The sequence below is a fragment of the Podarcis pityusensis genome, assembly GCF_964106645.2.
Source record: "Podarcis pityusensis genome assembly, chromosome: 3".
Classification (NCBI taxonomy): Eukaryota; Metazoa; Chordata; class Lepidosauria; order Squamata; family Lacertidae; genus Podarcis; species Podarcis pityusensis.
This window is the reverse complement of record NC_138026.1, coordinates 107,857,104-107,884,362: the sequence shown is the minus strand read 5'-3', so window position 1 is coordinate 107,884,362 and position 27,259 is coordinate 107,857,104. Positions and strand designations below refer to the sequence as shown.

Here is a 27,259-nt window from a genome sequence, read left to right as displayed (position 1 = left end):
CATCAAACATTAAAAGCTTCCCTAAACAGGGCTGCCTTCAGATGTCTTCTAAAAGTCTGGTAGTTGTTGTTCTCTTGGACATCTGGTGGGAGGGTGTTCCACAGGGCGGGCGCCACTACCAAGAAGGCCCTCTGCCTGGTTCCCTGTAACTTGGCTTCTCGCAGTGAGGGAACCACCAGAAGGCCCTCCGCACTGGACCTCAGTGTCCGGGTAGAACGATGGGGGTGGAGACGCTCTTTCAGATATACTGGACCGAGGCCATTTAGGGCTTTAAAGGTCAGCAACAACACTTTGAATTGTGCTCGGAAACGTACTCAAAAACAAACCATGGGGGGAGTGTTAGTGTGCTTGGGTCTTGCTTGCAGGATTTCCAAGGGTATCTAGTTGGCCACTCTGAGAGCAGGATCCTGCACCAGATGAATCATTGGCCTGATCCAGAAAGCTCTTGTGTTCTTACTAGACACCTCTTGACTTTTGCAGGGCTAAAAGGTAGCCTGCTGTGCAGATGTTGAGAGTTACATCTCTTCTTGTTCACTTCCTTCTCCCATGTTTGCCTCCGATTCCCAGCATACAGACCTTGGAAGTATACTTACGATGGAATGTGGTGCTCTGGCTGAAAAAAAATGACCCCCCACTTCTGCTCTAAGGGGGAACAACTACCTAATGATGCAGCAATAAAACTGCTGGCTCGTTTGCAAAGCTAAGCAGGGTCTGGTAGGGTTTCAAATTGGAGGGGGGACCACGCATTGAGATTCCTGCATTGCAAGGGGTTGGACTGGATTACCCTTGGGATCATTCCCAACTCTACAACTCCTCCTCTTGGGCAGCCCTCAGCCCCCCAGAAACATAGAGGGGCAGAGAGGGGCAGAAGGGAGAGAATCCTGTCCTTGGCGTACCTCCGTGTGTGACTGAACCTTTACACTAGAATTGTACTGTTCTGGGGCAAGCAAATTGCAAGACTATTGAAGGGCAGGGAGCTGCCTGTTCCTTGAGATACCATCAGCAGCAGTGGTTTCAGCCTCGATCCCAATGGCATCAGCAAGCATACCAGCTCACATGCTTCCTTGAAGTTAAGCAGATGGCTGCCCCTTTCCTGAGAGGTTTCAAGAACTGAGAGCAAAGGGTTCCAACGAAAAAGAGAATTAGGTAGAGGTGCATGGGAAACAGAATTTTCTCTGAGCCTCTGCCTGATATACAGTGGACAGGCAAGGGGTTCCCCTTAGTTCATTGCTCCCTCACTTAAATTTCTATCCTGCCTTCCTTCCATCCATCCTGGAACCCAAAGCAAGCATGTATGTGCCCAAAGCAGAAACCTCCTGCATTGCAGGTGGTTGGACTAGATGACGCTTGGGGCCTCTTCCATCTCTACGATCCTATGATTCTGTGGTTCCCAGGACTCCCAGTGCTGGCATTGACCAGACCTAAGCTTGCTTAGCTTCAGCAAAGTGGCAGCCTTGTGCACCCACCCGCAGCAAAACATTTCATGTGGAGAGGAATCCTCTCTCCACCACTCCCCCACCATGGCCCAATACAGTGGTACCTTGGAAGTCAAACGGAATCCGTTCCAGAAGTCCATTCGACTTCCAAAACGTTCGGAAACCAAGGCGCAGCTTCCAATTGGCTGCAGGAAGATCCTGCAGCCAATCGGAAGCCGCAGAGGACGTTCGGGTTCCAAAGAACGTTCGCAAACTGGAACAATCACTTCCGGGTTTGCGGCATTCGGGAGCCAAAATGTTCGAGTCGCAAGGTGTTCATCAACCAAGGTACGACTGTAAATCAAAACGAGCAGCGAAGTGTCAAATATGCTGGATAACTGTAATTGAATTTACAGGAACGAGTCTTCAAAAGTCTAAATCTCTGCAATCTTGTCTATCCGCAGTGCTATTTTAACTAGAAAAAGAGGTGCCGGAACTCACCATGAACACCTCCCTTGTTCTCTTGTAATGTCACCCACAAAATACATCACTCAAGAATGTTATAAAACAAAGTTTATTTTGAAATACTTTTATCATAATGAATTGCATCTCTTTGGTAAAAATAAACTCCATAAACATTTCAATTAATAGAGGTTAGCATACAAAAACTAAAATATCTGTAAAATTGTCTTTAAACCAGGCAAGCTACTCAACTGGGCTCAAGGTATAAAGGGGTTAGAACGGTGTTTTTATCTACTGGCAGAGTTTTATTCTAAGTAAATTCTAAGAAAACAGGCAAACGGGGATCATTAGAAAGAACTCCAGTTACTTTGATCCGAAAGCATTCGTACAATTTCCACCTCTTCAATAAATAATAGTTACAATGAATTGGCAATTGTAAATGGTTTCATATATCACTGTAAGATGGCAACATAATACTTTTTAAATTATGCACTTTAAGTCTGGGGGAAAATGTACATTTCTAAAAACAGACCTTTTATTGGCACTGGCAGTTAAGTTGTGGAGAATGCGATTTCCCCCCCAATAAATGGCAGGTACAATATTTTAAAAAATACTCTACTCTTCTTTTTCAATAAATATTTTGACTACACCATTATTAGCATGGCGGGGCATCCTTTGCTTTAACCAAAGCGCTTGATTTAGCCCAACAAAGAAGCTGCAAAAACCATACAAGTTCAAAAAGTTGGGCTTTTTTTTTCTCTAGAAAGGATTGCCTGCAATTCTCCTGGAAGCTATAATTTAAGCACTGGAATATGAAAGAGCTAAAGATTTGCACAGCACAGCCGGCAGTTGTTATCTCAAGTAGGGGCGACCCTCTTCCAGAAACCTCTCCAGGGCAATCTTTAGCGCTTGAGGAAGCTACGTTTAACATCTCCCCCCTGCTGCTGCTGATTTCAACTCATTTACAAAGTTTAAAAAGCATGAAGGAAAGAGCAAAAAAAAGGAACCCGAAACCCTCAAAACCTCACAAACATCAGAACTATACTTGAACACTTGGCACGGAATTGCTACGGCCAATGGCATTGCCTGTGTCCTCTGTTTCTCTCCCTACAATGCATAGGGCAGCTCCTCCTCACCCCCAAATCATTATGCCACTCAAATTTCCTGACCAGTGGCAACAAGGCAGTGGAGTTCAACAGAAGGGTGGGTGGTCCCACACATTGCATGGGAGAAACTGAAATTGGGAGACTCCTTTCACACAAACAGCCTAACACACCATCAACGTATATCTTCATGAATACTGCCACTGTCACTGTCAACGCTTTCGCGTCCCCAAGGGGTAGCAGCTCTTTTCTCCAAAGAGATCCTGCAATTGCTGAACCACGAGATCTACCTGCTCCTACCCTTATAGTGGCAACAACAAAAAAAAAGGTTTCGTTCATCCTTTTGACTTGATAGGTCTAGATTAGCCTGTATTAAGAACTGAGCAATAACAACAACAACAACAATAATAATAATAGCAACAATAAAAATAATGAAGGGTAATTAAAAGCTGAGCTACATGGACAGAAAATAGTATATGGCACAGTCATCCAGGAATTGCACTGCAGAGCATAAGGGGCGGGGGTGGCAGGATTTATTAATGACCTCTGCACAAACTCCCTGCAAGCAGAAGGCTCACATGTCAAGGATAAAGGTTCTAGCCTAGCCTTCTCACAGACGAGCTTGTTTTCTATGTGCCAGATTCACACACACACACACACACACACACACACATCTGCACTCTAAAGCGGTATAGCCTAAGGAGGACTGCTCCACATTACTTCTTCTGAAGTCACCAACCAATTCTCATTCAAAACATTTATATTAAAAGGGCATGTCGTGTTGGCAAAAAGAAGGCTTGTAAATCCAGGTGCAACCTGGGACTCAGCTATTCTTGGAAGAGAAAAAGTAGGTGCAGAGGCACTCTGCAGTTGGCAGTATGCAAACCGGCGCCTTTTAATAGGCAGGAAAGGCCAAATAAGGAAGAGGAAGGAGAAGCACCACTGAACAATTAAAAAGGCATTAACATCCTTTCAAGGTGCATTTAGAGAACAACTGCCCTTAGTTTCATGCCCTGGCTAGCAAAGTCAGCAGCACTTCCAAACGCACAGGTATGCAACCTGCCACTATCATGAGCGAGGGACCTGCGTTAATACTTCTCTACCAATGTTTGCTTCTGCCTTGTGGCCATCCTAACCTGTGTTGTTGGGAACAGCAGAGGGTCAAAGTCCCAGACCTGCAGGGAAGGAGCAAATTTTCAAGGAAGGGAAACAGAAACGCCAGACATCATCGGGTATTTCCCTGCTACGCCAGAGCTAACCAGATGCAAAGAAATAAAGGACTTTGCCACAGAAAAGTGAGATGGGGAAGGGCTGAGATAGAGAAATGCTGGAAACTTTTCTCCGTTTGCTGGAACAGAAGTCTGCGTGGAGTCTTGCCATAGGAAGACACACAGGTTGACAGCCCACGAAGGAAAAGAACATAATCCGAACTACAGTAGCAGGCAGACAGGGTTCACGGACCCGCCAATGCTGAAAAATTGGGGAGCAAATACTTGCTCACACCACATGTTTGCCCCAGGATGGCAGATTAGGGAAAAGGATCAACTCTTCACCTGTTACCATGCAGTCTCCAAATTGTTCTAATAAGTATGTAAAACTCCAGACAAAGCCATTCAAAATTCGGGAGTTGTGTGTCTGTGATATTTTTTTTCAACCAACCCCCCAAATGAAAAAAGATTCGTGCGCATAGCATTATCAGGAAGAGGGTTGTACGAAACCTCTCTCTAAGGTGCTGACTTTCTACATGCAGGGAGTGGTGATGGTTTTAACGTGAACTAAACAAAAAAAAACCCCACTACTTCCCATCTGCAGGTTGGATGACACTGGTTGAAGTGATGGAATGCAGAATTCCATCCTTCCAGGGGCAGCATTCAGGCGCACCATGGCTTACTGTGAGTGAGCAGAGTGCTGGGACAGACCCAGTTCCTTGCTGCTACCCTCTTCCACTAGGCTCAGGCAACCCTGGGCCTTGGCATCCCATGGCGTCTGCACCAGCGCCCATGGTTGCATACTCCCAAACAAGACGCTATCAGGTGTTGGGAACTTCCCTTCAATCAGGAAGACAAGAGCAGACCTCGGCTTCAGGCAATGGTTTGTTTGGAGAGAAACAAACCCTAAGCACCAGTTCAGATACCACACAGTAAGCACGGAGGAAGAAAATTGGGGAGCCTGCACTAGTCCACTGCTTGACCGCAGTAAAACACGGTTAATGGCATACAGGGTCATCCAAATTCATCCCATCAGATCCCAAGCACCAGACGACGACGTCATTACACTGCCACTAGTTTCAGCCCTTTAATTCGGACTCACAGCGGAGGTTTTGTTCCTCCTACTTTTGTTCCCGTGCCATGGGGACATGTTCCCATGTTATTGCTCCGCCTTTGTCCGTGGAAAATTAAGAAAAGCTAATTAATGAAACGGCTAACAAGTACAGCACATTTCCCGGCACAAAAGTGACACTAGATACTTCACTAATAAAGAGGGAGGACGCAGGGGGGACAATTTCTGGCAGGCAGGGAGGCAGGGGTTAAGGGAAGAAGAGCAAGGTGGCGGACAGAACAGGTCAGGTGTAAGACAACAAGACTGATCCAACAAGTTCTAGAGGGAAAGGAGGCTCATTTGGAAATCTGGTCAATTTTAGCCGGAACTGAGATTAGTTCTTGCCAGCTTTCAAAAGATACACAAGAATGAAAGAAACACGTCCTTTTTATTATTTAAAAAATAAATAAAATCCAGCCCTATCGTTATCTGTATTAGTACAAAAACAAATTCCACACCACATAAGTTATTGAACACTTATTTTGGACGAATGTTAATGGGAGGGACACCTCTTTTCAGCACATACGACATACAGGAATTTAAAGATGTGCATTTGCACTTAATTTACAAGCTTGTCCATTTGCAATGAGTTCACATTCAACCCCCATGCGGCAGGTGCTCAAGACCACTTAGTAGGACATCGTTTTTTCACTTAAGGAGGTGGGCTCACAAGTCACACCTGTGGCAAAAGCCATGACATGGGAAGGGTGTCCGTCTAGAGTCATTCGCAAGTTCAGACATGAGCATCTATTGGCCCCTTTCTTTCTCTGCATTTCTGCCAAATCTACAGCTTCGGTAGTTTCTATTGAGTGAAAAATATTTTGCAAATTAATCCCACCTAATGACACACAAACTGATCACCAAGCTGCTACAATAGTAGTTTTGTGGGTATTGTTCAACTGCTCCCAATGGTTTTAGTTTCCATTCTGTTAAAATCTTCAACAGCCAATATTCAAAACGACCTGTGGGCGCCCTTGAAAACATGGCAGTCAGAGTCTTCAAGCAGCCTTGGCTCAGCGTATCTGGGGGAAGACCTCCCCCCATATAAACCACCCCAAGACCAGCAGGCAGGATTCCACTCTGGGTGTTGTTTTACGGAGGTGAGATCTAGCGAAACTTAGAGCAGAGCCTTTTCGGTCGTGGCACCACAACCTTAAGAACAGCCTGCACAAAGAGGGCCACTGAACACCCTTTTTGTACAGCAAATAAGAACACTTTTAAATTTAAAGGATTTTAACCCATGGGCTGTGCGCAGTCAATGTGGTACCCTCTAAATGTCTGGCCAATAGCCAGGTATGATGTGAGCTGTGGTTTTAAACACCTAGAGATCACCATGTTGACTACCCCACCAGAGGCTTACCAAGCCAGGCTTCTGTTTTCTTTTGTTCTAGTGGACTTCTTAAAGATGTCCTTTGAGAGTATTCAATTTCTTTTTAAAACCTATAAACTTTTAAAGAAATAAATCACATAGCATCATGTCTGACTTGCAGGTAGACCCACTTGTAAACCCTTCCCATGTTTGACTTGTTGCCGTGAAGTTCTGGGAAGCAAAACAGTGACACAGGAAACGGCTCTAGAGGCGCTTTTCAGCAAGAAGATTGTTTTGGCCAATCCATCAGAACCTCTGGGGAGAAGAGAAGCAGCAGGCAACATACACGATGGGCACCATTGGCGTTTATAGACTTTTACATCAGAGAAAGTGGTGTACAAACAGGTGAGAGCGTGCAAACACCCATGCATTAGAGACTTTTTTTGTCTAGAAACTAGCAACATGATTACAGAGCAAGAGCCATTTACAGTTTACTACCATTTGAACGAAAGATTTCCTCTGAAATTCCAGGAGGGGGTGGAATGCTACATAAATCCTTGCAAACGTAAGGCCTACACTGGGAGAATCTCTTGACCAGATTATGCAGTTGAGAGTAGTTGGGATCCAGCAAACCACGTCAAGGTCCAGAGCTGGGAGAAAGCCTGGTTTGGGTTCACTGGATCCCAGCCCAAGGCATTGAAACTCCACAGCAAGGGTAGCCAATGGGATGCTTTCTGGATCTTGCTGAGCTCCAGTTCCCATCAGCACACCCAATATGGCCAATGGTCATCAGCAATGGAACTGGTAGCCCAAGACATATAGAAGGCGTGAGGGATGGGGCGGGGGTGTCCGCAGAATAGTTTCAAGAATTATTAAGCTGGCAGAGTGTATAAGGCGGCTTGCGTTCATGAAGAGGCAGTGAAATCAGAACTCTTGACCACCTCTGGCTTAGTCACCAAGGAGCCAGAGAAGCTCTGCGCCATTAATACAAGTTTAGCTTCCCGCCTTCGTTCTCTGCCAACCTGGAAGCATTTTGCTAATGGGGAGGCGAGGTTTGCTTAACCAGCCGCTCGTGACTGCTCAACACTCGGAAACACGGGAAAGAAATTAAAAAGTGGCACTTCAAGCTGACCCTCCATGCCAGGCAGAATGAGCTACGCTAATGCTTTGATTGTTGCAAAAGAATGCTCAAGGGGTTCTCAGAACCACAGGGCGCACTTTGTGGAAATGTTTCCTGCACAAGCATCCACCGAAAGGAACAGAAGTGGGGTAAGAGCTTGGCTGTGCCTCCCTGGAGAGACTCAGACGGGACTGACATGGGAGATCTTTCTAGTGGCACTGTGACAATCCATTTCCCAGGCTACCATTTCACTCCAGTCAGGGCCATTTCCCAACAGGACATGGGTGCAGGATCCATCCCACTCCCCTCGGTGATACATGTGGGTCCTTCCCTCCATCTCCAAAACTCATCATTACAAGTGCCAGGAACAGCAAAAGGTCTAGACTGGACTACACATCTGCCCCCTGGATGGCAGACTGGCCGCACCATTCAGGCAACGACGCCTCCAGCTGCCTAACAGCAGCCAAACAACACAGCAGCCACCACAGAAGACCCAGGAGGACACAAACATCCTGTGTTATGGTGCATGGGAATGGTAAAATACACAAAGGTTTCCCATGGAAGTCCATGCACGAGGCATACGTCATAGCACAGAAAGGGCTGTGTTGGAAGATGGAAGGTCTCTGGATCATCACCTGGAGTTAGCCTGCACTCAGGGCTTCACAGGCACATCTTTACCATTCCCACGTTACATTTTAAGCACGTGCTAGAATACTGTGTTGGCGGAAGAGCAAGCACAGAGCTCTTGGGCTTCCTTGACACTTGACAAGGCAGGGGATATTATTGCTGTGATAACGGATAAAAAGAAAGGTGCCGTTCTGGCTGCACGAACCATGGCAAAATTCCCGCTGATTTTAACAGGAGTCAGAATTCTAACGGTCACTGCTCCCCAAGGAAGATGGGACGGACGGCTAACCATCAACCGCAGGCATTTCCTACGCTCCTCTCAGAGTCTTAAGGAGGGAGCGTGACTCTGCGCGCGCACACGTTTAGAAAACGGTGCCCTTTAAGGCTGCGTATTATATACTGTCTTCTTGAGGGATGCTAGGTTAATACAGTGCAAAACTGAAGCACACAGTAGAAGAGAAGAAAAAAAGGCCGGTTTTCCAAGTGGAGTAAGAATGCATTCAAGAACCTAGTCCTCATTGAGGCTGCCAGCTCTGTTTGCACGGTTCTGCTTCTGACTGCAGGTGGGGGCTCACACAGTGTAAAGCTGCACCGCGATTTGAATGATTTTTACATTTAAAAGAACTCGATGTCAGGAAGAAAGCCAGGCTAGAGTCTTTCCCCTGGACACCTAGTTTTCTATTTGAGGTTTTCTGCTTCACGCAGAACAGTAATCAATTGTGTGTGCCCTCACCTGTAGCCTAAAATGGTCCAGTCCAGAACAAGCTTTTCTCCTCAGTGAGAAGTAGGCCAGTATCAACCACCGTAACCTTAAAACAAAAGAAACCCATTTCATTATGCTTCACCTGAACAAGTAACTACAAGTTCTCTGTGCAACAGTCATTTACAATTTTAGCAGTCAACATTTTTCACTCAGTCTGGATATCGAGACCAAAAGAACATTGGGTTTGCTAATAAAGTGTGCACTGAAGATCTAAAATATAATAACTATAAGAAAGAAAGAAAGAAAGAAAGAAAGAAAGAAAGAAAGAAAGAAAGAAAAGAAAAGGAACCAGCTCCTTACTTTGTGCTGTTCCAAGGAAGGTGAGGATAAGAGTGGAGATAAACCCTTCAAGAGTCTCAAAAACATCCACGTTTACATGTTGCATTCCCAACACCCTCCCTGTGTTATTGCAGACATCAGTCAATCGGTAACTGGCCCACGATGGCAGTTGTCTAGTATTCAGGTTATTCCAGACCCTCAACTTGCACATGAGACAATTACGCAACAACGGAAGCCAAGCTGAAAGCTGGTAGACCTTATCCTGCGTTTGCAAATACTTAAATCTGAACACGTGAAGGTGTCAGAACCAGCTCAGGGATAGTCAACTCCATGCCCTTCCGTTCTTGCTGGACTCCCAAGTCCCATCAGCCCCAACCAGCATGGACATTGATCAAGAAGGGTGGAAGATGTAGTCTAAAACTGGAAGAGCACCATGTTGGCTACCCCTGGTCTAGAACCGACAGAGGTAGGAGCCCGTGGGCACAGAGAGAGGGGGCAGGATTGCGCCTGCTTATTCTCCTGCTCCCAATGCACCTCCCTCCACTTTCAGTCCCACCTGGGATTTGTGAATTGCATGTCAATCTGGAACAGGAGACAGTCCATGTAGCCTTTTCCCGCTTGATCGCCACCGACTGATCTTTGAGGGCCAAAAATTATGCAGGCTGAGAACTACATGTGTAGAGTTCAATGCAGGCACTGCATCCACTCCACCCTCTGCCCTAAAAATTAGAGAAAGACCGGCTACACATTGGACTTTATGCGCCATAACATACAAACACCAGGCCTCGCTGCGGAACAGGCGCGCCAGGAAGCAAGGCACAATTCTTCACTCCCATTGGAGGAAATGGGGCATGTGTGGCCCTCTAGATGCTGTTGGACTACAACTCCCATCAACCCCTGCCAGCACAGCCAATGGGGAGGGCAGAAGGGAGCTGCAGTTTAGCTCCCAACATTTGGTTGGCTGCCCTGTTCTCTGCGCAGAGCCCTATGAACTCAGACAGGTCAAATGAAGCCCCCAGGTTCCAAACCCAAAGAGACGTACAAGGTATGAGATGACGGAGATAATGGCACCCACTCCTCCAATAAACTCAAATATTCAACTTTGCTAAAATTATCAGGGGGAAGGAACTGCTGTGTTGGTTTGTTTGTTTGGTTGGTTGGTTGGTTTGCCCCCGCCCCACCTGTTTTGCACAATTGTAATCCGCTCTTCAATGCTTCAAAACCACCGCTTTTGCAATTAGAAAAAAGAAACAAATTGCAAAACTATAATCTGTGAAAATAAAAATACATGAACAAAAAGTCCTTTTATGGCTTTGATCTCCCTTGTGAAGGGTAAAAAGTAGAGGAGTATTGCCACGCTAAAAAATAAAATATGCATTTATCTCTATTGATAGACGTATCTTCTCCCCCCCCCCGCCCCGTCCCCAAACACACTTCTCAGGCTGTGACGTCGTTCCTTCTCCTTCGTTTCTGGCTATGGGTCTTTGCAGTACTTATGAGGGAGCCTAGACAGGGGCTAATCCCGGCTAGATGAAGCAGAGACCCGGCCGCCTCTTTCAGTTCCTCGTCGATTTCTAGGCAGAGCTCCTCCAGGGCTTTCTTGCGAGGCTGGGCCTTGTCTGAGGCGGCGAGGCACGGCTGCGAGGTGTAGCCACTATCGGCCAGGGGGTCGTCGTCATCGTCCTCTTCGCGGTCGTCTCCATCCGTGTCCACCTCGCTGTGGAACCCTTCGCTGCCCTCGCTCCCCACCCGGCTGGCCTCGGAGACAAACTCGTAGACCTCGTCAACGGACGACAGGGAAGACACACTCGAGGGCGACACGCAGCGCTGCGAGGCCACGCTGCTGGCGCTGTAGTTGTGGTCCTCGTTGGGGTCAATGTTGGGGACGGGGAAATCGCTCCCCCCGGAACTTGCCTTGCCGTGGCTTTGGAACGTGCTAACGTAATTCCTTTTCTTGGACGGCTTGAGAGGCTGCGGCTTCTTACCTGAGGAAAATAAAGAGTCTTGTCAGAAGTGGGAGGGATCAGTGCCTCCCCACCCCACCCCACCCCACCCTGATGCCCTCCAGATGTTTTGGGCGGGCTTTTCAGCAGCTGGCTATGTTTAGCCTGGAAAAGAGGAGACTGAGAGGAGATAACGAAAGCCACCTTCAAATATCTTAAGGGCTTTCCCATGGCAGAGGGAGCAAGCTTGTTTTCCCCTGCTCTGGAGGGTAGAACTCGAACCAACCACTTCAAGCGACAAGAAAGGAGATTCCGACTAAACATCAGGAAAAACTGTCTGACAGTAAGAGCCTTTCATCAGTGGAACGGACTCCCACGAGAGGTGGTGGACTCTCCTTCTTTGGAGGTTTTTAAATAGAGACTGGATGACCATCTGTCATGGATGCTTTAGTTGAGATTCCTGCATTGCAGGGGGTTTGGACTAGATGACCCTTCCAACTCCACAATTGTATGATTCTATTAAAGGGGTCAGGTTTCCAATACCAGCGTTCGGCAAGCACCATCTTTTAGACCTGAGGTTCCCAAAGATTTCCAGGCCACTTAACTCCATTAACTCATCCCTATTGCCCCATACCCTACAAAAAGCATTATTCAGAATAGCAGTTTCCATGAACCACGAAGGAAAATAATAGCACGATAAAATTCAAAACAGTAACCATTAATGCCACATTTATCCAAAATGCAGTTAAAACTATGTGCAGTGGTTATTTTTTTAAATTGGATGAATTTGATCCAGTGATACCAGCTTTCCAAAGTCTGATAGTTATTTACACCTCCAGTGTCCCCCTGCCGCCTCCTCTGTGACCCCGTAGTGCCCCCAGGCAATCCTGCCACCCCGGGGGGGGGGGGGGAGCAGGGCCACTCACTTTGGGAAACACTGATTTAGACCCCTGCTGAAAAGTTTTCTGTTTTGGCGGGCCTGTCCAGACACATGATTTTGTTACTATCTGTTTTTTTAGATGCCACAAACCTTCTTTAAATATGTCTTCACTTTATTTCTAATTGTGTTTTTATTACAGATGTGTTTGGTGCCCTGGGCTGCTTTCGAAGGAAGGACACACTGTAAGTTTAAAAAACAGATATAGAAAGGTAAAGGAACCCTGGCAGTTAAGTCCAGTAGCAGATGACTCTGGGGTTGCAGCACTCATCTACCTTTACTGGCCAAGGGAGCCGATGTTTGTCCGCAGACAGTTTTTCCGGGTCATGTGGCCAGCATGACTAAGCCGCTTCTGGCAAAACCAGAGCAGTGCACGGAAACGCTGTTTACCTTCCCGCTGGAGCGGTACCTATTTATCGACTTGCACTTTGATGTGCTTTCAAACTGCTAGGTTGGCAGGAGCTGGGACCGAGCAACGGGAGCTCACCCCGTCGTGGGGATTCGAACCGCCGACCTTCTGATCGGCAAGCCCAGAGGCTCAGTGGTTTAGACCACAGTGCCACCCCCGTCCCATAACAAACTGATATAATAAATAAATTTAGTTACTTTTATTGTCATTATATAATTTCTAATATCTTTTTATTGCTCTGTGTGTGTGTGTGTGTGTGTGTGCGCGCGCGTGCGCGTGCGTGTATTGTTTTCTCTTCTGTTTTGTTGTTGCTGTCATGATGTATCAATAAAATCATTAAAAATAATAAATACTGGTGCACTTGGAACAGTCTAAGGCAAGAGTGGGGGGTGGCTTATTGATTTGTGGTTATGTATTTTTATGTCACGAACCTCTCCGATATCTACAGATGAAGGGAGGTAAGCAAATTTAATAAATAGATTAATAATAGTCACCACGGTGCCCTTCAGAATTTATTGGACCCTGTTGTTGAGAAATCCCATGCATTGTGTAAGGCATTCCCAACATTTGATTCGGAACGTACATTTATGTGGGAAGTTTTCTGTGTGGTCCGGCAACAGTTGGTTTAACTGTGGCTGAACAGGGCCTTAACTGACAGCTGTGAGGAAGGGTTGGCATTCGAATTCTCAGAATGCAAATGAAGGATAGAAGGCGTGCGTCATTTGATTGGTGGGTGCAGGTTTAGAATTTTCAGTTACACCGCATAATTGGCTGGGGTTGGGCCAGAGGAGTGTATATATAGCCCGGCACTGGTCAGCAGAGAGCCAGAAGAAGAAAGAAGCTGAAGGAGAGGATTGGGGAGGAAGACCTGAGAGGGAGGAGGAGAGGCACAGTGACCAAAGACTTGCTGGGCCTACTTCAACTAGCCACCCTAGGCTGAAAAGGCAGGGAGAAAAGGCCTGTCTGCAGTGCCAAGGGGAGAAGTGAAGAACATCTTTGAACGGTGACAGATAGGAGGAGTATTACAGGGAATATTTCCAGGGCATTGCTGCAGGACAAAAGCTTAGCAAAGGGTTGGAAAAGAGGCTTCTAGCAGAATCCCGAGTTATAGTGTAGATGAGGCTGAATGGGGGGGTTGGGTTGGAGGGAATAAAAGCGTAATTTGGGTAAAGGATTTGAATAGAGTAACCAACTGCTTCGTTAAAACTGTCTTAAAGGTAAAGGGACCCCTGACCATTAGGTCCAGTCGTGACCGACTCTGGGGTTGCGGCGCTCATCTCGCTTTATTGGCTGAGGGAGCCGGTGTACAGCTTCTGGGTCATGTGGCCAGCATGACTAAGCCGCTTCTGGTGAACCAGAGCAGTGCATGGAAATGCCGTTTACCTTCCCGCCAGAGCGGTACCTATTTATCTACTTGCACTTTGATGTCCTTTCGAACTGCTAGGTTGACAGGAGCTGAGACTGAACAATAGGAGCTCTCCCCGTCGCGGGGATTCGAACCGCCGACCTTCTGATCGGCAAGTCCTAGGCTCTGTGGTTTAACTCACAGCACCACCCGCGTTAGTTTAACATTAATGGTTTAATATGAGCTGTCAGTATTTAAAATTACATTTACAAATAAATAAGCCATATACGTATTCCAAGATGCGGTACTGTTTCAAAGTAAGATTTAGCTTGTGCTGTAATCCTAAAGACATTTACCTGCAAGTAAGTCCAACTGGACACAACGGGACTTTCTACCAAGCAAACAGGGTGTACATTATTTCATTTCATGTCGCAAATCAATATTCTAAAGGAGGGCTTTTTAAAACAAACAAACCAGAAATAAATGGCCTCAAGTGTTTTCTAAGAAACCATCAACCGCTCTAACTAAAATTTTGCATTTGAAAAGGGATTTAATACAGCAGCAGCACTGAAAAACAGAAAGGCAGCAAAAACTTATTTTTACTTACAATCTAAAATGCCTTCTTCAATGGAAGTATTCAAGAGCATCATGGCAGTAGCAGCATCAATATCAGAGTCTGGAAAAGAAAAAGGAAATTGCCTTCCATTAGGTTTCATCTAGAGGAGTGAAACATGACTATGCTTTTAAAAGCACGCTTAGTTTAGGACAGGGATCAGCAAACTTTTTCGGCAGGGGGCCGGTCCACTGTCTCTCAGACCTTGGGGGGGGGGCTGAACTATATGGGGGGGGGGGAATAAACGAATTCCTATGCCCCACAAATAACTCAGAGGTGCATTTTAAATAAAAGCATACATTCTACTCATGTAAAAACACACTGATTCCCGGACTGTCCGCGGGTCAGATTTAGAAGGCGATTTGGCCGGATCCGGCCCCCAGGCCTTAGCCTGCCTACCCATGGTTTAGGATAAGAAGTGAGGTAAGTGTCTTGACCAAGGATACCTAGTGAGCTTCAGAGCCAAGCAATTGCCAAGCCCTGCCTGCCCACCCAGTGCAGCATCTTGTCCTCATATTGGCCAACCACATGCCCATGGGAAGCCTCCAATTCCTGCTTGTGATTCCCAGCATACTGCCTCTGACAGGGGAGGCAGTGAAACATAGCCATACCGGCCGGCTATGTCTTCTCCTGCTCTGGAGGACAGGACTCGAACCAGTGGCTTCAGGTTGCAGGAAAGGAAATTCTGACTAAACATCAGGAAGAGCTTTCTGACAGTAAGAGCTGTTTGATAGTGGAACGGACTCTCTTGTGAAGTGGTGGATTCTCCTTCCTTGGAGGTTTTTAGGCAGAGGTTGGGTGGCCATCTGTCACAGATGCTTTAGCTGACATTCCTGCATTGCAGGGGGTTGGACTAGATGACCCTTGGGGTCCCTTCCAACTCTACAATTCTATGATTCTATTCTTCCCCTATATAGGGAAGCTTTTTAATGTTTAATTTTCCTGATTTTTTATATATGGGAAGCCACCCAGAGTGCCTGGGGCAACCCAATCAGATGGGCAGGGCACAAATAATGTTGTTGTTATTGTTGTTGTTGTTAGATTTATCCTCCATGCATTTGTGTAATCCTCATTTAAAGCTATCACTGCGTCCTGTGGCAGCAAATTCTCTCCTTTAACTACGCACTGCAAGAAAAACTATTTTCTTTGTCTGTCCTGAATCTTCCAACATTCAACATCATTGGATGCCCATGTGTTCTAGCGTTATGAGGGAGAAAATCTTTTTTCTCCAGAGCATGAATCATTTTATATACCAGCACCACGTCCCTTCTTAACACACCTCTAAGCTAAAGGTCTAAAAGTTGTGGCCTTCCCTGATAGGGCAGTTGCTCGATCCCCTTGGATCATTTCTGGTGCCTTTTCCTGAAACTTCTCAAGCTTTACAATGTCCTTTTTGAGGTGAGGCGACCAGAACTGCACACATTATTCCAAATGTGGTTGCACCATAGATTTCTTTGATGCTACTGTGGTAACAGCACTTTAATTTTCAGTCCCATTCCTAAAGATCCCTAGTGTGCCTTTTCCACAGCTGACACACACTGGATTCCCCCACATTCATGCTGATAGGTACCAACCACCCTGGTTCTCTAGATCACATCGTTGCAACAACCAATTTAAAAATGGATGAACACAGATCTTGTTCAGCGCCCCAATCTCCTCCAAGTGCTTAATCAATTACAAAGTTGGAAGGAATAGCCAGACAATCACTGAAGCAAAATAAAGTGCTAGGGCTAGCAGGGAGGGGTGAGAATCGAGAAGGCGAAAAGGGAAGACAAGTTGAGATGCTGAAAAACATCTAAATGATAAATGGAAAAAAACAATTTAAGATTTAGAGGAGTCCTGATTGCAAATGCAGCTGTTAAAAAAGAAGATGGAATCGAGACTAAAGTTCAGATGAAATTGGTGCTTTAAGGCCCCATCTGCACTATGTATTCAAAACAGTACCGAACCACTCTAAGCAGTCATGGCTTCCCCCAAAGAATTCCAGGTACTCTACTTTGTTGTGGGGATTGGGAGTTGTTAGGAGATCCTTATTCTCCTCACAGAACTACATTTCCCAGAGTTCCCAGGAAAGAGGGATTAATTGTTAAACCACTCTGAGAATTGTAGCTCTGTGATAGGAATAGGGCTCTCACAGGAACAGACATCCTCCACAAACTACACTTCCCAGGATGCTTTGGGGGAAGAGATGACTGTTGGAAGTTGTAAAGAGCTGCTTTAAAATAGATAATGCAGATGAGGCCTTAGACTGGTCCGAGAAACTGGAATGGAAAATCTCAAGACAGAAGACCTTTAACAGAACTCCTGGAAACAAGCAAGCCGAGTTCAGATGCTGCAACTAAACCACATCTACAGGTTTAAACCATGGTTTGGGATGCAAACTGATACGTTTGTGGTGGCCACAAGTTGCATGATTTGTGATCCAGTACAAATGTTGTGGCCAAATTATAGTTTAGCCATTGTAAACAGCCTTTGGGTTTGTGCATTCCTGCCTCCCCTCATGTGCTCAAATCCCCAAGCCAGGAAGGAATTTGTTGTTCATGATGACCAAACCATAATTTGGCCACAACATCTATACCAGGCCACAGACTGAGTTTATAAAGCCACCCAAAGGAGAGCTAAAAGATGGACAATGGATAGCACATCTTACCTTTGATAGATCGACCCTGATTCTGTTTCAAAACTGAGGTTAAGTAGTGAGGAGAAGGTGAACCACTGGAAGAGAGGAGAAAGAAGGTTTAGAGACTGTGCTGAACCAAGACAGAATTCACTTAGTCTAGCCATATTTGCACCTTCAATGATTTCAAAATGGCAGGATCTCTCCTGTACCAGAAGTGATGTCAACAAGGACTGCTGGCCTGGTGTGAGTCTTAAACCTGGTGTATTACAGAGCTGACCTAATCTGTGATGTGGGTTTTCTGGAGAAGATTGAGCTGGGAGGTTTCCCTATGCAAATCCCTAGGGCACCTTGCCTCTGAACATTTTCTGATGTCCCAGGAAAGTGATCTAATCGAACAGGTTTCTTTTGCGGGCATTTAGTTAACAAAGTCAAAAACTGCTAAGCTTGCCTATTATATTATATCCGCAACTGGCATTTTTGCTACTGAACTCAAGAAAACAGAAATAAAAGGACTGCATCTAAACCCACTGGCACATTTGACAGCTTGCCACAGACTGAGAGCTTATTCAGACTTACTTTTCAAAGACGTGAAACTAATGAGTTGTGGAAGGGAGCTTATATCTAAACACTGACAGTGTGAGCAAGACAGAGGTGTCTGAAAACACACCTCTATCATAATTGCTTGCTCATCAGGAGATTGACTGCAAATCCCTTTGAGAAGACACTTGATTAAAAACCCTGGCTGGCCAGTGTGGAATATGTGAAACAGTCCCCATTTGGCCTGTCAGACCATTTCCCCCAAACCACACCCAGCTGTAGCACACCTGATGCCCTATATGTGTGGGGCAGGCAGAGGCACAGTTGGTGTAGAAAACAGGATCAAGCCTCCTGCCCATCAACTAGTGCACAGGGACTTCAATCCCACTTGGTGGGACCTGTTGAGCACCTGATATCATTATGATATCAGATGATTGACAAGTGAGTTGTTCTGCCCACCTGTCAGAGTTAGCTGGTGGGGTGTTGAGATATAAAGATCTGGCCCACCAGACCAAAACGTTTCTGCACCCATTGGGGACAGAGTTCAGTGATGGGCAATACTCTGGCTGCAGAATGTCTGGGGTTCCAAACCTGGCATCTCCTGTTACAGGTGATGCGAAAAAACTTCTGTCTAAGATCATGAAGTGCCACTTCCAGTGAGATAATACTGGGCTACTTGGGCAAATAGTTTGAACTGGTCTAAGGCAACTGACTACGTTTCTGGATTCCACCTTCAGGTTTCCATAATCCTGAGGACTAGAACCTCTGTTAATGAGCAACCGTTTTGTGCTTTTTATCCTGATCCTGCGTCCTCGTGCCCTGCCGTTTCTTTCTCAGAAACACAGTTTCCCTTGGCATTTCTTCCTGTCTTGCTTTAAACCCCAGTCTCTAGATTTGGCTTTACTCCAGGGCCGCGAACACTGAGCTCCAGCACAGGCCTTGCAAATCCTGTTCTAAAGTGTGTGGGAAGTGTTCTCAAGCCAAACACCACCACATATTTTTTTAAGCCATCTTTGTAAAGAATGCGCGCTCTCTCTCTCTCTGTGTGTGTGTGTGTGTGTTACTTTAAAGATGATTTTCCCTAAGTGAGTTGGAGAATAAAGTCTGAAACAAGCATCTGTTAACAGGAGCCCTCCTGGCGACAATTTCTACTGCGCTCTGGTCTATTTTGGGAAAAGGGGACTGGAAGTCATGCGTCCTTCCTGCAGTGGTGCACATAATCTACCTCAGGGACAACACTGCAGAACTTTTAGCTGCCCTGATGATTTTAAAAGGACCTCGTCTCCTCAGGAGCAGTATTTGTTAACCCAAAGAAGGGCAGCAGTTTGACACGACAGAACAGCAAATCTGCCAATTTCAGTTCCCCATGTTTCTACAGCAGTGTAGAATTTTCTTTTTAAAGTCCTTGTGAAAATTCATCCACATTTTTAGGGCAAATTTCTCCTAACACAAACCTTTTCATATGCAATTTTACCACTAACATACACATTTTTGCAAAGCAATTTTCCTCCAGGTAATGCATCTTTTGTATGTTGTTTTCATTTTTAGCCCAGCCTGTGCATTTTTGTAAACACTGTTTGGCCTTGCAAAATTCAGAGAAGCACCAATTTTGAAGCATGGCCATGTTTCGGATTGTTGTCTTATTTAAAAAGCTACAAGTTACATATGCGAACTGTTTCACATGCGAACTGAATCGAGTTTCTCCTCCATCCCCATCTGACATTCTGTCTGTAACAGGAAGTCTGTCTTGGGCCCTGGAATATCCAAACAAAAACTGGCAAGACATCTTCTAGTTATGACACTACCATTCACATTCAAAACAGAGGCTGCAGTCCTGCAGCCATGTTTGAGTGGAAAGCCTGGCCACAGTCGCTCATGCATAGGTTACTTCAAGGCTGGATTAATGCAATGCGCTCTCTGTGGGCCCTCCCTTGTGCCTGATCCGGAATCTGCAGTTAGTGCAGAAAGCTGCAGCACAACTGCAAAGAGGAGTGAGATCTTGTCAGCGTTTAACACCTGTGGCCCACCAACTTCAGTCTACTTGCAACCAGTCAGCGGGAGGCTCTGCTCAAGCGACTGTTGTCCTCCCTGCCTTCCACTCTTCCAATCCCAAAGGGTCCAGCCACCCTTGGGAGCTACCAAGCTCCGATCTCTGTGCTCCTACATATGCAATGCTTCTGGCAGAAAGAAAAACAAAAGCAAAGCACGTCAGCTGTTTTTCAGTTCATGCCAGACATGGATACAGGCTCGACTTTTTGTTGTTAAGGGACTCCCAAAATTTCATTTCAGCCTTGGCGCTTTGCCAGGAAGGCCTTTCCATCTTGGTCAGGTTAAAGATTTCTCCTAAAGTTGATTAGTTCTGTCGATTTTTAGAGCGCATCTAACTCTTTCGTTAATTGGGCAGAGCGTCAGTTTTGCGTAAAACACCAATTGATATTTTCTCCGTTGGATTCGTTGCTGGAATGGATTTCTCCTCACTGCACGTCATCGAGGGGCAGCCTTGGCTGAAAGGCATTCCTGTGTTTGCAACGGGCAAACTGTTTCTACCGTAGGCTGGTGGTTGTGACCTGGGCTAAGAGCCAGCTATGAGCTCCATTTTCTCCCACCACAAGTTCATTTGCTTTCTGTCAGACACAGTTGGCTCATCTTCTAAACTGGGAGCATAAATACCCCCAATCTCCCCCATGCGAAAAAAAACAAGTTCTGCATAACCCAAATGCGATCAGAAAATTAATTTTAGCTTGCAACTATAATCTTCAAAACACTTACTTGGAAGCAAACCTAGTTAAAATCTATACGATCTCTTTATCAGAGGCAGCCAACATGGAGGTCTTCAGGTGTTGATAGTCTCCAGCTCCCACCAACTCTGGCCAATGTGCCCTGTTGGTCAGGGATGATGGAAGGTGCAATTCAGCAACATCTGAAGACCACCATGTTGGCTACTCTTGATCTTTATAATTTGTTCTCAGTTCCTTAGTTTTAGGTTTTGTGGTGAGCCTTCAGAGCTGACCGGGAGGGGATGAGCTGCAGAGGGTGGGGGGAGGAGAAGGAATTGCCAAAAATGGCTTCCCACCCATTCTGCTCCTGTATGCTTTCTATCAGAGAAGGGATATCAAATGCAAACTGCCCATAACATTTAATCAAGACGTTCCACTGGGATATAGATTCCAGTAAGAGTCTCTCAGCTAACACAAACATTCAGCTGTTGCCGTTGTTTTTTTAAAAAGATGCTTCCTATATTCAAGCAGAATAGCAAGGATAATCTAAAGAAGGTGGTCAACAGGTGAATCTGTCTTAGACTGAGCGATGGCTAAGTCTTATTTTCTCTCTGTGTGTTTCTCATTTTTTCTAGTCCTAAACTCAGTTCTTCATATGTTCAAATCAGTTTGCACTTTTTTTTAAAAAAAAGAAGCGTCCTCATGAAAATTCATCAGTGTTTCAGTGCAACGTTTCTCCCATATTTTTTTTTAATATAATTTTTGCCTGATATACACTTTTTAAAAAAACTATTTCCTCTAATATGTGTGCTTGGACACTCTTCCCATCAATACGTTCATATTCCTGCAGACACGCTTTACCCCAGTATAAGCATTTTTGTACACATTACAGAGGTTGGATGGTCATCTATTTAAGTTGATACTCCTGTCTCGCAGGGGGTTGGACTAAATGACCCTCAGGGTCCCTTCCCACTCTACAATTCTATGGCTCTGCTTGCCTGGAGAAATGCACTGCAAAATTCACAGAATTTTGCAAATTTTGAAGGGTGGCTGTGTTTCGCTTCATGCCTTGTTTCACAAAGGGCAGACTGTGCAAGTTCGCCGTTCAATGAGAGCTGAATCGAATTTCTCCTCTGCTCCTACTCAGAGTCATCCCACCGTTGCCTGATCTTGGCTGGCAATGGCTTTGCAGGGCTACAATGTTTGGAGAAGGGTGTGGGAGTCTGGAGATGAACCTAGGACCTTCGCAACACTAAGCTATGGCTGACTCTTTCTTCTAGACTCACCCAAACCAAAACTAATGTTCTATTTTTTTCAAAAAAATGTATCACCGCCTGCGGACAACACTGATCTAGACGGAAATCTGCATTCCACCAACCACCCGTCCCAGATTGCCCTGTGTTTAGAGCAACAAGAGTCCTACCTCAGTGGTGATGCTGGTGGGGTATAAAAAAAGGCAGAGGGGAAAGGCTGCTTCTTCAGGGCTTGTATTAGGTTCGGTTTATATTCTGGGTCCACACACCACAAAGAACCTTTTCCATTCACCTAGGAAACAACAAAAGCACCCGTGCTTATTACGAAGGACTTCTCCCATTTTGTGTAAGCCGTGTCAGAGGACAGAACCACCACTTCCACAACCGACTCATTCCAGGATACCTCCTGCGGGGAAACGGTCCTCAGGCAGCAGCATATCCAGTTTGCAAACGTGTGATGATGAACTGCCAATTTTGGTACTTGGGAGACTCTGGGTCGTAGATGAAATATGCTCACGGCAGGCTGGAGGCTGCTGAGACAGATTTGCACCCCAAGCCTGACAAATTGCACTTCAAAGTATGTGCACCATTCTGTACATCAAGCTTCCTCAACCAAGGGGGCCTCCCAATGTTCAGGACCACAACTCCCATCAGCCCCAGCTAGGAGGCAGTGTTAGAAACTCAGGTATCTCAGCTAATCAACAAATGGCACCTTGAAACGTGGGTTACGGTTGCCACAATGGAATGTCTAGGCATCTTTTTTCCTGTGGAATTTGCAATTTTATATATATACCATATATACTCGTGTGTAAGCCGAATTTTCCAGCACATTTTTTATGCTGAAAAAGCCCCCCTCGGCTTATACTCGAGTGAGGGTCCCTTTCGGGCTGCTCCTTCCTCCTCCTCCACCTTTGCCGCTGTCGGCGGAGGAGAAACAGGCAGCCTAAAAGCAGCAATTTTGGGCTGCTTGTTCTTCCTCCGTCGCTGCCACCACCAGCCTCTGCCTCTTGGCAGCACCCTAGGAAGGCAGGAGGATGCGAGGGGCTGGGGGGGAGAGAGAAGCCCCCTCTGCCGTGTGCACATGTGCGCACACACACACTCCGGCCCACCACGAGGTTTGTGGTGTGGTGAACCGGCTTATACTCAAGTCAATAAGTTTTCCCAGTTTTTTGTGGTAAAATTAGGTGCCTCGGCTTATATTCGGCTTGGCTTATACTCGAGTATATACAGGTATATCATTTCTATGCCGCTTTATATTTTAAAGAAAAAAAATCTCAAAGCAGTTTACAACACATTAAAACATCAAATAATACAATCCAGAATAAAACAAATACAAACTTCAAAACATTTCAGATCCTTCTCTAGGTGACATTTTCCTTTCCCCATATTTACTTACCTACTTAATTTATAGAGCTGCCCCATAGCAGAAGGACTCTAGGAAGTCAGTGTGGCGTAGTGGTTGGAATGTCAGACTAGGACAGGCCTAGGCAAGCTCCGGCCCTCCAGATGTTTGGGACTATAATTCCCATCATCCCTAGTTAACAGGACCAGTGGTCAGGGATGATGGGAGTTGTCGTCCCAAATATCTGGAGGGTCGGAGTTTGCCTATGCCTGGGCTAGGACCTGAGAGATCAAATCCCCACTCAGTCATGAAGCTCATCAGGTGACCTTGGGCCAGTCGCAGCCTCTTAACCTGCCTCACAGGGTTGTTGTAGGGATTAACTGAGGAGGGCTGTGTGTGAATCGTACTCCTTGGAAAAAACGTGGACTATAAATGCAATTGATCGCCGAAGAATTGATGCTTTTGAATTATGGTGCTGGAGGAGACTCTTGAGAGTCCCATGGACTGCAAGAAGATCAAACCTATCCATTCTGAAGGAAATCAGCCCTGAGTGCTCACTGGAAGGACAGATCCTGAAGCTGAGGCTCCAATACTTTGGCCACCTCATGAGAAGAGAAGACTCCCTGGAAAAGACCCTGATGTTGGGAAAGATTGAGGGCGCAAGGAGAAGGGGACAACAGAGGACGAGATGGTTGGACTGTGTTCTCGAAGCTACCAGCATGAGTTTGACCAAACTGCGGGAGGCAGTGGAAGACAGAAGTGCCTGGTGTGCTCTGGTCCATGGGGTCACGAAGAGTTGGAAACGACTAAACGACTAAACAATAACAACAACAATAAATGCAATAAATAAGCTCTTCCTCTTACCTGCTCCAGCCAGATGGAGATGCCAGTCAGCAACCTGGCATCCAGAGATCTCCACATGGGAGCAACTGGACCTGCGCCAGTAGCAAAATGCGCCTGGTCACCTGTCTAATTTCTAACATTGCTAGGGGGTCATAGTCCAGCAATGTCTAGAGGGTGCCAGGTTGAGCAAGGCTGCCATTCACACACCAAGATTCTACCAAATCTCCTGCAACATCACAACCATCCTATGTACTTAATGGGGCCAATGCACAGGTTAACCTTTTTAAAACATGGCGGCCACTCACTTCCAAGCACTTAAGACGGGTTTTTCCAACAGCTTCTGCCTGGCACCCACCACACCGGAGGGGGAAAAAATTATCAACCTTACACAGTTCCTTGGGACAGGGACAGTCCTTCAGAAAGGCACAGGGACAGGTGCTGCCCTCCAGGTGTTTTTCTGGCTATGCTGGTGGGGTCTGAGGAAAGCTGCAGTCCCAACAACATCTGCACAGCACCAGATGTTGGGAAATAAGTGTTTGTTTGCAAACTCCATCCCCAGCCCCCTACCCCAAACACTTTCCCATCAGATCCAGGAAGCAAGTTGAAAAGCGGGAGGAGAAGGGTCAAGCTGCCAGCTGAGAGAACATCTCTCTCAGCAGATCGATGGAAAACCTCATGTTTCATGACATCCCAAACATCCTACTCAACGCCTGCCACAGTATCAAGGCATGAAACCATCAGCAATCCTGATTCAAACCCTAAGAAACACGACTGTTTTGAATACAGTTCGATTTTACAGCAACAGAGGAACCACAACGCTACCTCACGCCAAGCTAGGCAGCTGGTCCCTCTACATCAGTGCTGTCTACACCTAGGGAACCTCAAGCTCTCCAGATCTCTCCACCAGGCCCTCAGCACCCTCCCCAAATCACATACCTCCTCCAACCACCGCCCTCGCCAGAGCTGCTTTGCACCCTCTTCAAAAGCTTTTGACTGGCTGGAATGTGGCCTTGAACAGAGGTTGGCCAGCCATCTGTCATGGATGCTCTTGCTGAGATCCTTGCATTGCAAGGGGTTGGAGTAGATGACCCATGGGGTCCCTTCCAAATCTACAAGTCTATGAAAGCCTCTTGCTCTCCAGGATTGAGAACAGAGAAGGTGTAGAAACTAGCCTGCGTCACGATGAGAAAACGGGCATCCGTTGCTGCACTTGCTTTTGCACCTGGTCCTGCCCACCATGGGCAGGAGCTCCGCTGCCCCGAAGCCAGGATAAACGACAATTCTAACTTCTGTAACAGCAGGCTCTAAAAGAAATTATCTGATAGGTTTGGCATAGAATCTGCCTTCTCTCTCACACACACACTCCCACAAACCCTTGTTAGAACACCATGTTCTTAACAGACACCCTAAATAGAAAGCAACAGGCCTGCTGAACTTTTCCATGGGTGGGCTTCAGTACACGGAGAAAGCCTTGCCCTGCCCTTGTTCCCAGACAACCTAAAATCAGGCAAAAATATGGCAAGTCCACAGGGAGGCAGTGGCCCAAATGCTGGTTTTGCCGGAAGTTGTTCTGGCTGGTTTGCTGCTTATAGGTGGGGTCTGCAACGATGTGTTGCAGCGTGCAGTGCTCCTGGTTCAGAGTTCCAGCAGGGATACTCCATTCCATTCCTCGCCCTCCACTTTCAAATCCACCCCTTTCCCCAAGAGACATGACACATTCTGTGTGTACCAGAAAAATACCAGGGGGTATTTCCCCCCGCTACGTAAAACAATGGTAGTTATGGGTGACTTTAAAGAGGATCAGAGAAACTCATGGAAGCTAAGGCTATCAATGGCCTCTAGCCAATATGGCTGTGTTCCTCCCACCACTGCTGGGGGATTGTGCCTCTGAACACAATTGCTGGGCATCAGAAGTGGGGAGATGGCTGTTGCCCCAGGTCTTGCTTGTGGGTTTCCCATAGGCATCTGGTTGGCCACTGTGAGAACAGGATGCTGGATGAGATGGGCCTTTGGCCTGACTGAGCGGGGCTTTTCGTATGACGATTCAGGAACCGAACAAATATCTGAACCAAGCTTTAATCCCCGTGATGATGTTCAAGGCCGCAAGATAGACATTTTTGGCTTGCCTGAGGCAGCCTCCTCCTTCTTTTTACACAGGGGTAGAGCAACTACTCTATCCCGAACTTAAAAATGGAAAGCGGAATGCTGGTGGTCAACGAAAGAGGTTTAAAGACTCTCTCAAGGCAAATCTTAAAAAATGTAGTATAAACACCGACAATTGGGAAACCCTGGCCTGCGAGTGCTCCAGTTGGAGAACAGCCTTTGCCAAAGGTGTCATGGGCTTTGAAGATCCTCAAACTCAGGATGAAACGGAGAAACGTGCTAAGAGGAAGGCACACTTGGCAAATCCACGCCGTGATCAAATCCTGCCCGGAAACCTATGTCCCCACTGTGGAAGGATGTGTGGATCCAGAATTGGCCTCCACAATCACATACGGACTCACTGTTAATGGAAGACAGTTTTACTCAGCTATGAGTGATCAAAGAAGGAGAAGAAGGAGAAGGAGAGGGGTTTACGTGTGTAACTCAACCATTCTGCTTCAAAGCGCCTGCTGGAAGCAAACCATCGCTGAAAAACTAAGAAGTGTTGAAAGCAGTAATGGATACAATTAATAGCGTAATTTCTTAATAGCAGGTTTGCTTGCATTTCTAATGGTATCTCATTTGGAAAGGCCGTGTGGAAAAGGGTGCTATGAGCTTCTTTCTCTTCAGGCAACGAATTAACGGAGCCTGTTTCAAAATAACAACCATTCGTTCCATTTGCATCTCGATCTTTCTTCTGGGTGCTCGAGGCAGCTCTTATTTATTTAATTAACTGCATCTGCATCCCAAATTTCTTCTCCAGGGAGCTCAAAGTGGTGTCCATGGTGCTTCCACACCTCCTTTAAATCCCGAAACAACCTTTAAAAATGGAAAAAGATGAAGTCCCAACGAAAGAAGAATGGTGAACAAAGATGATTGAATACACTGAGTTGGCTAGACTTAACTGTGATAATTAAAGAACAGAATGAAGAAAAAATTATTGAAGAACGGAAATATTTTCAAAAAAATATCATGGTTATGCAGGATTTAAAGTGTAGCAGCTGATAGTGGTAGTTTAATCATTTATGATTAACATAGGTAATGGCTAAAATATAAGTAATATAGCAGCTTTCTAAGGTACGAAAAGAACACAACAGAAGGGTGGGAAGTCAGCTAATATGAGATACATGTTCTGATAGTTGTTTAAAAGAATTTATAAAG

At 46.1% G+C, this 27,259-nt stretch overlaps 1 protein-coding gene across 2 annotated transcripts in view; it reads right to left on the bottom strand.

Annotated features, from left to right (window-relative positions):
- Nucleotides 1-6,753: 6,753 nt before the first annotated feature.
- The window catches only part of FOXN2 (forkhead box N2), a 53,027-nt gene continuing 32,521 nt past the window's right edge, over nucleotides 6,754-27,259 (bottom strand). For both annotated transcript variants that reach the window (XM_081001094.1, XM_081001095.1), the window contains exons 3-6: nucleotides 21,942-22,063; nucleotides 17,295-17,359; nucleotides 14,639-14,707; nucleotides 6,754-11,382 (exon numbers count right to left, since the gene is read on the bottom strand). In XM_081001094.1, coding sequence (XP_080857220.1) covers nucleotides 10,835-11,382; nucleotides 14,639-14,707; nucleotides 17,295-17,359; nucleotides 21,942-22,063 — 804 coding nt within the window. In that variant the 3' untranslated portion in view covers nucleotides 6,754-10,834. The remainder of the gene's footprint in view (nucleotides 11,383-14,638; nucleotides 14,708-17,294; nucleotides 17,360-21,941; nucleotides 22,064-27,259) is intronic.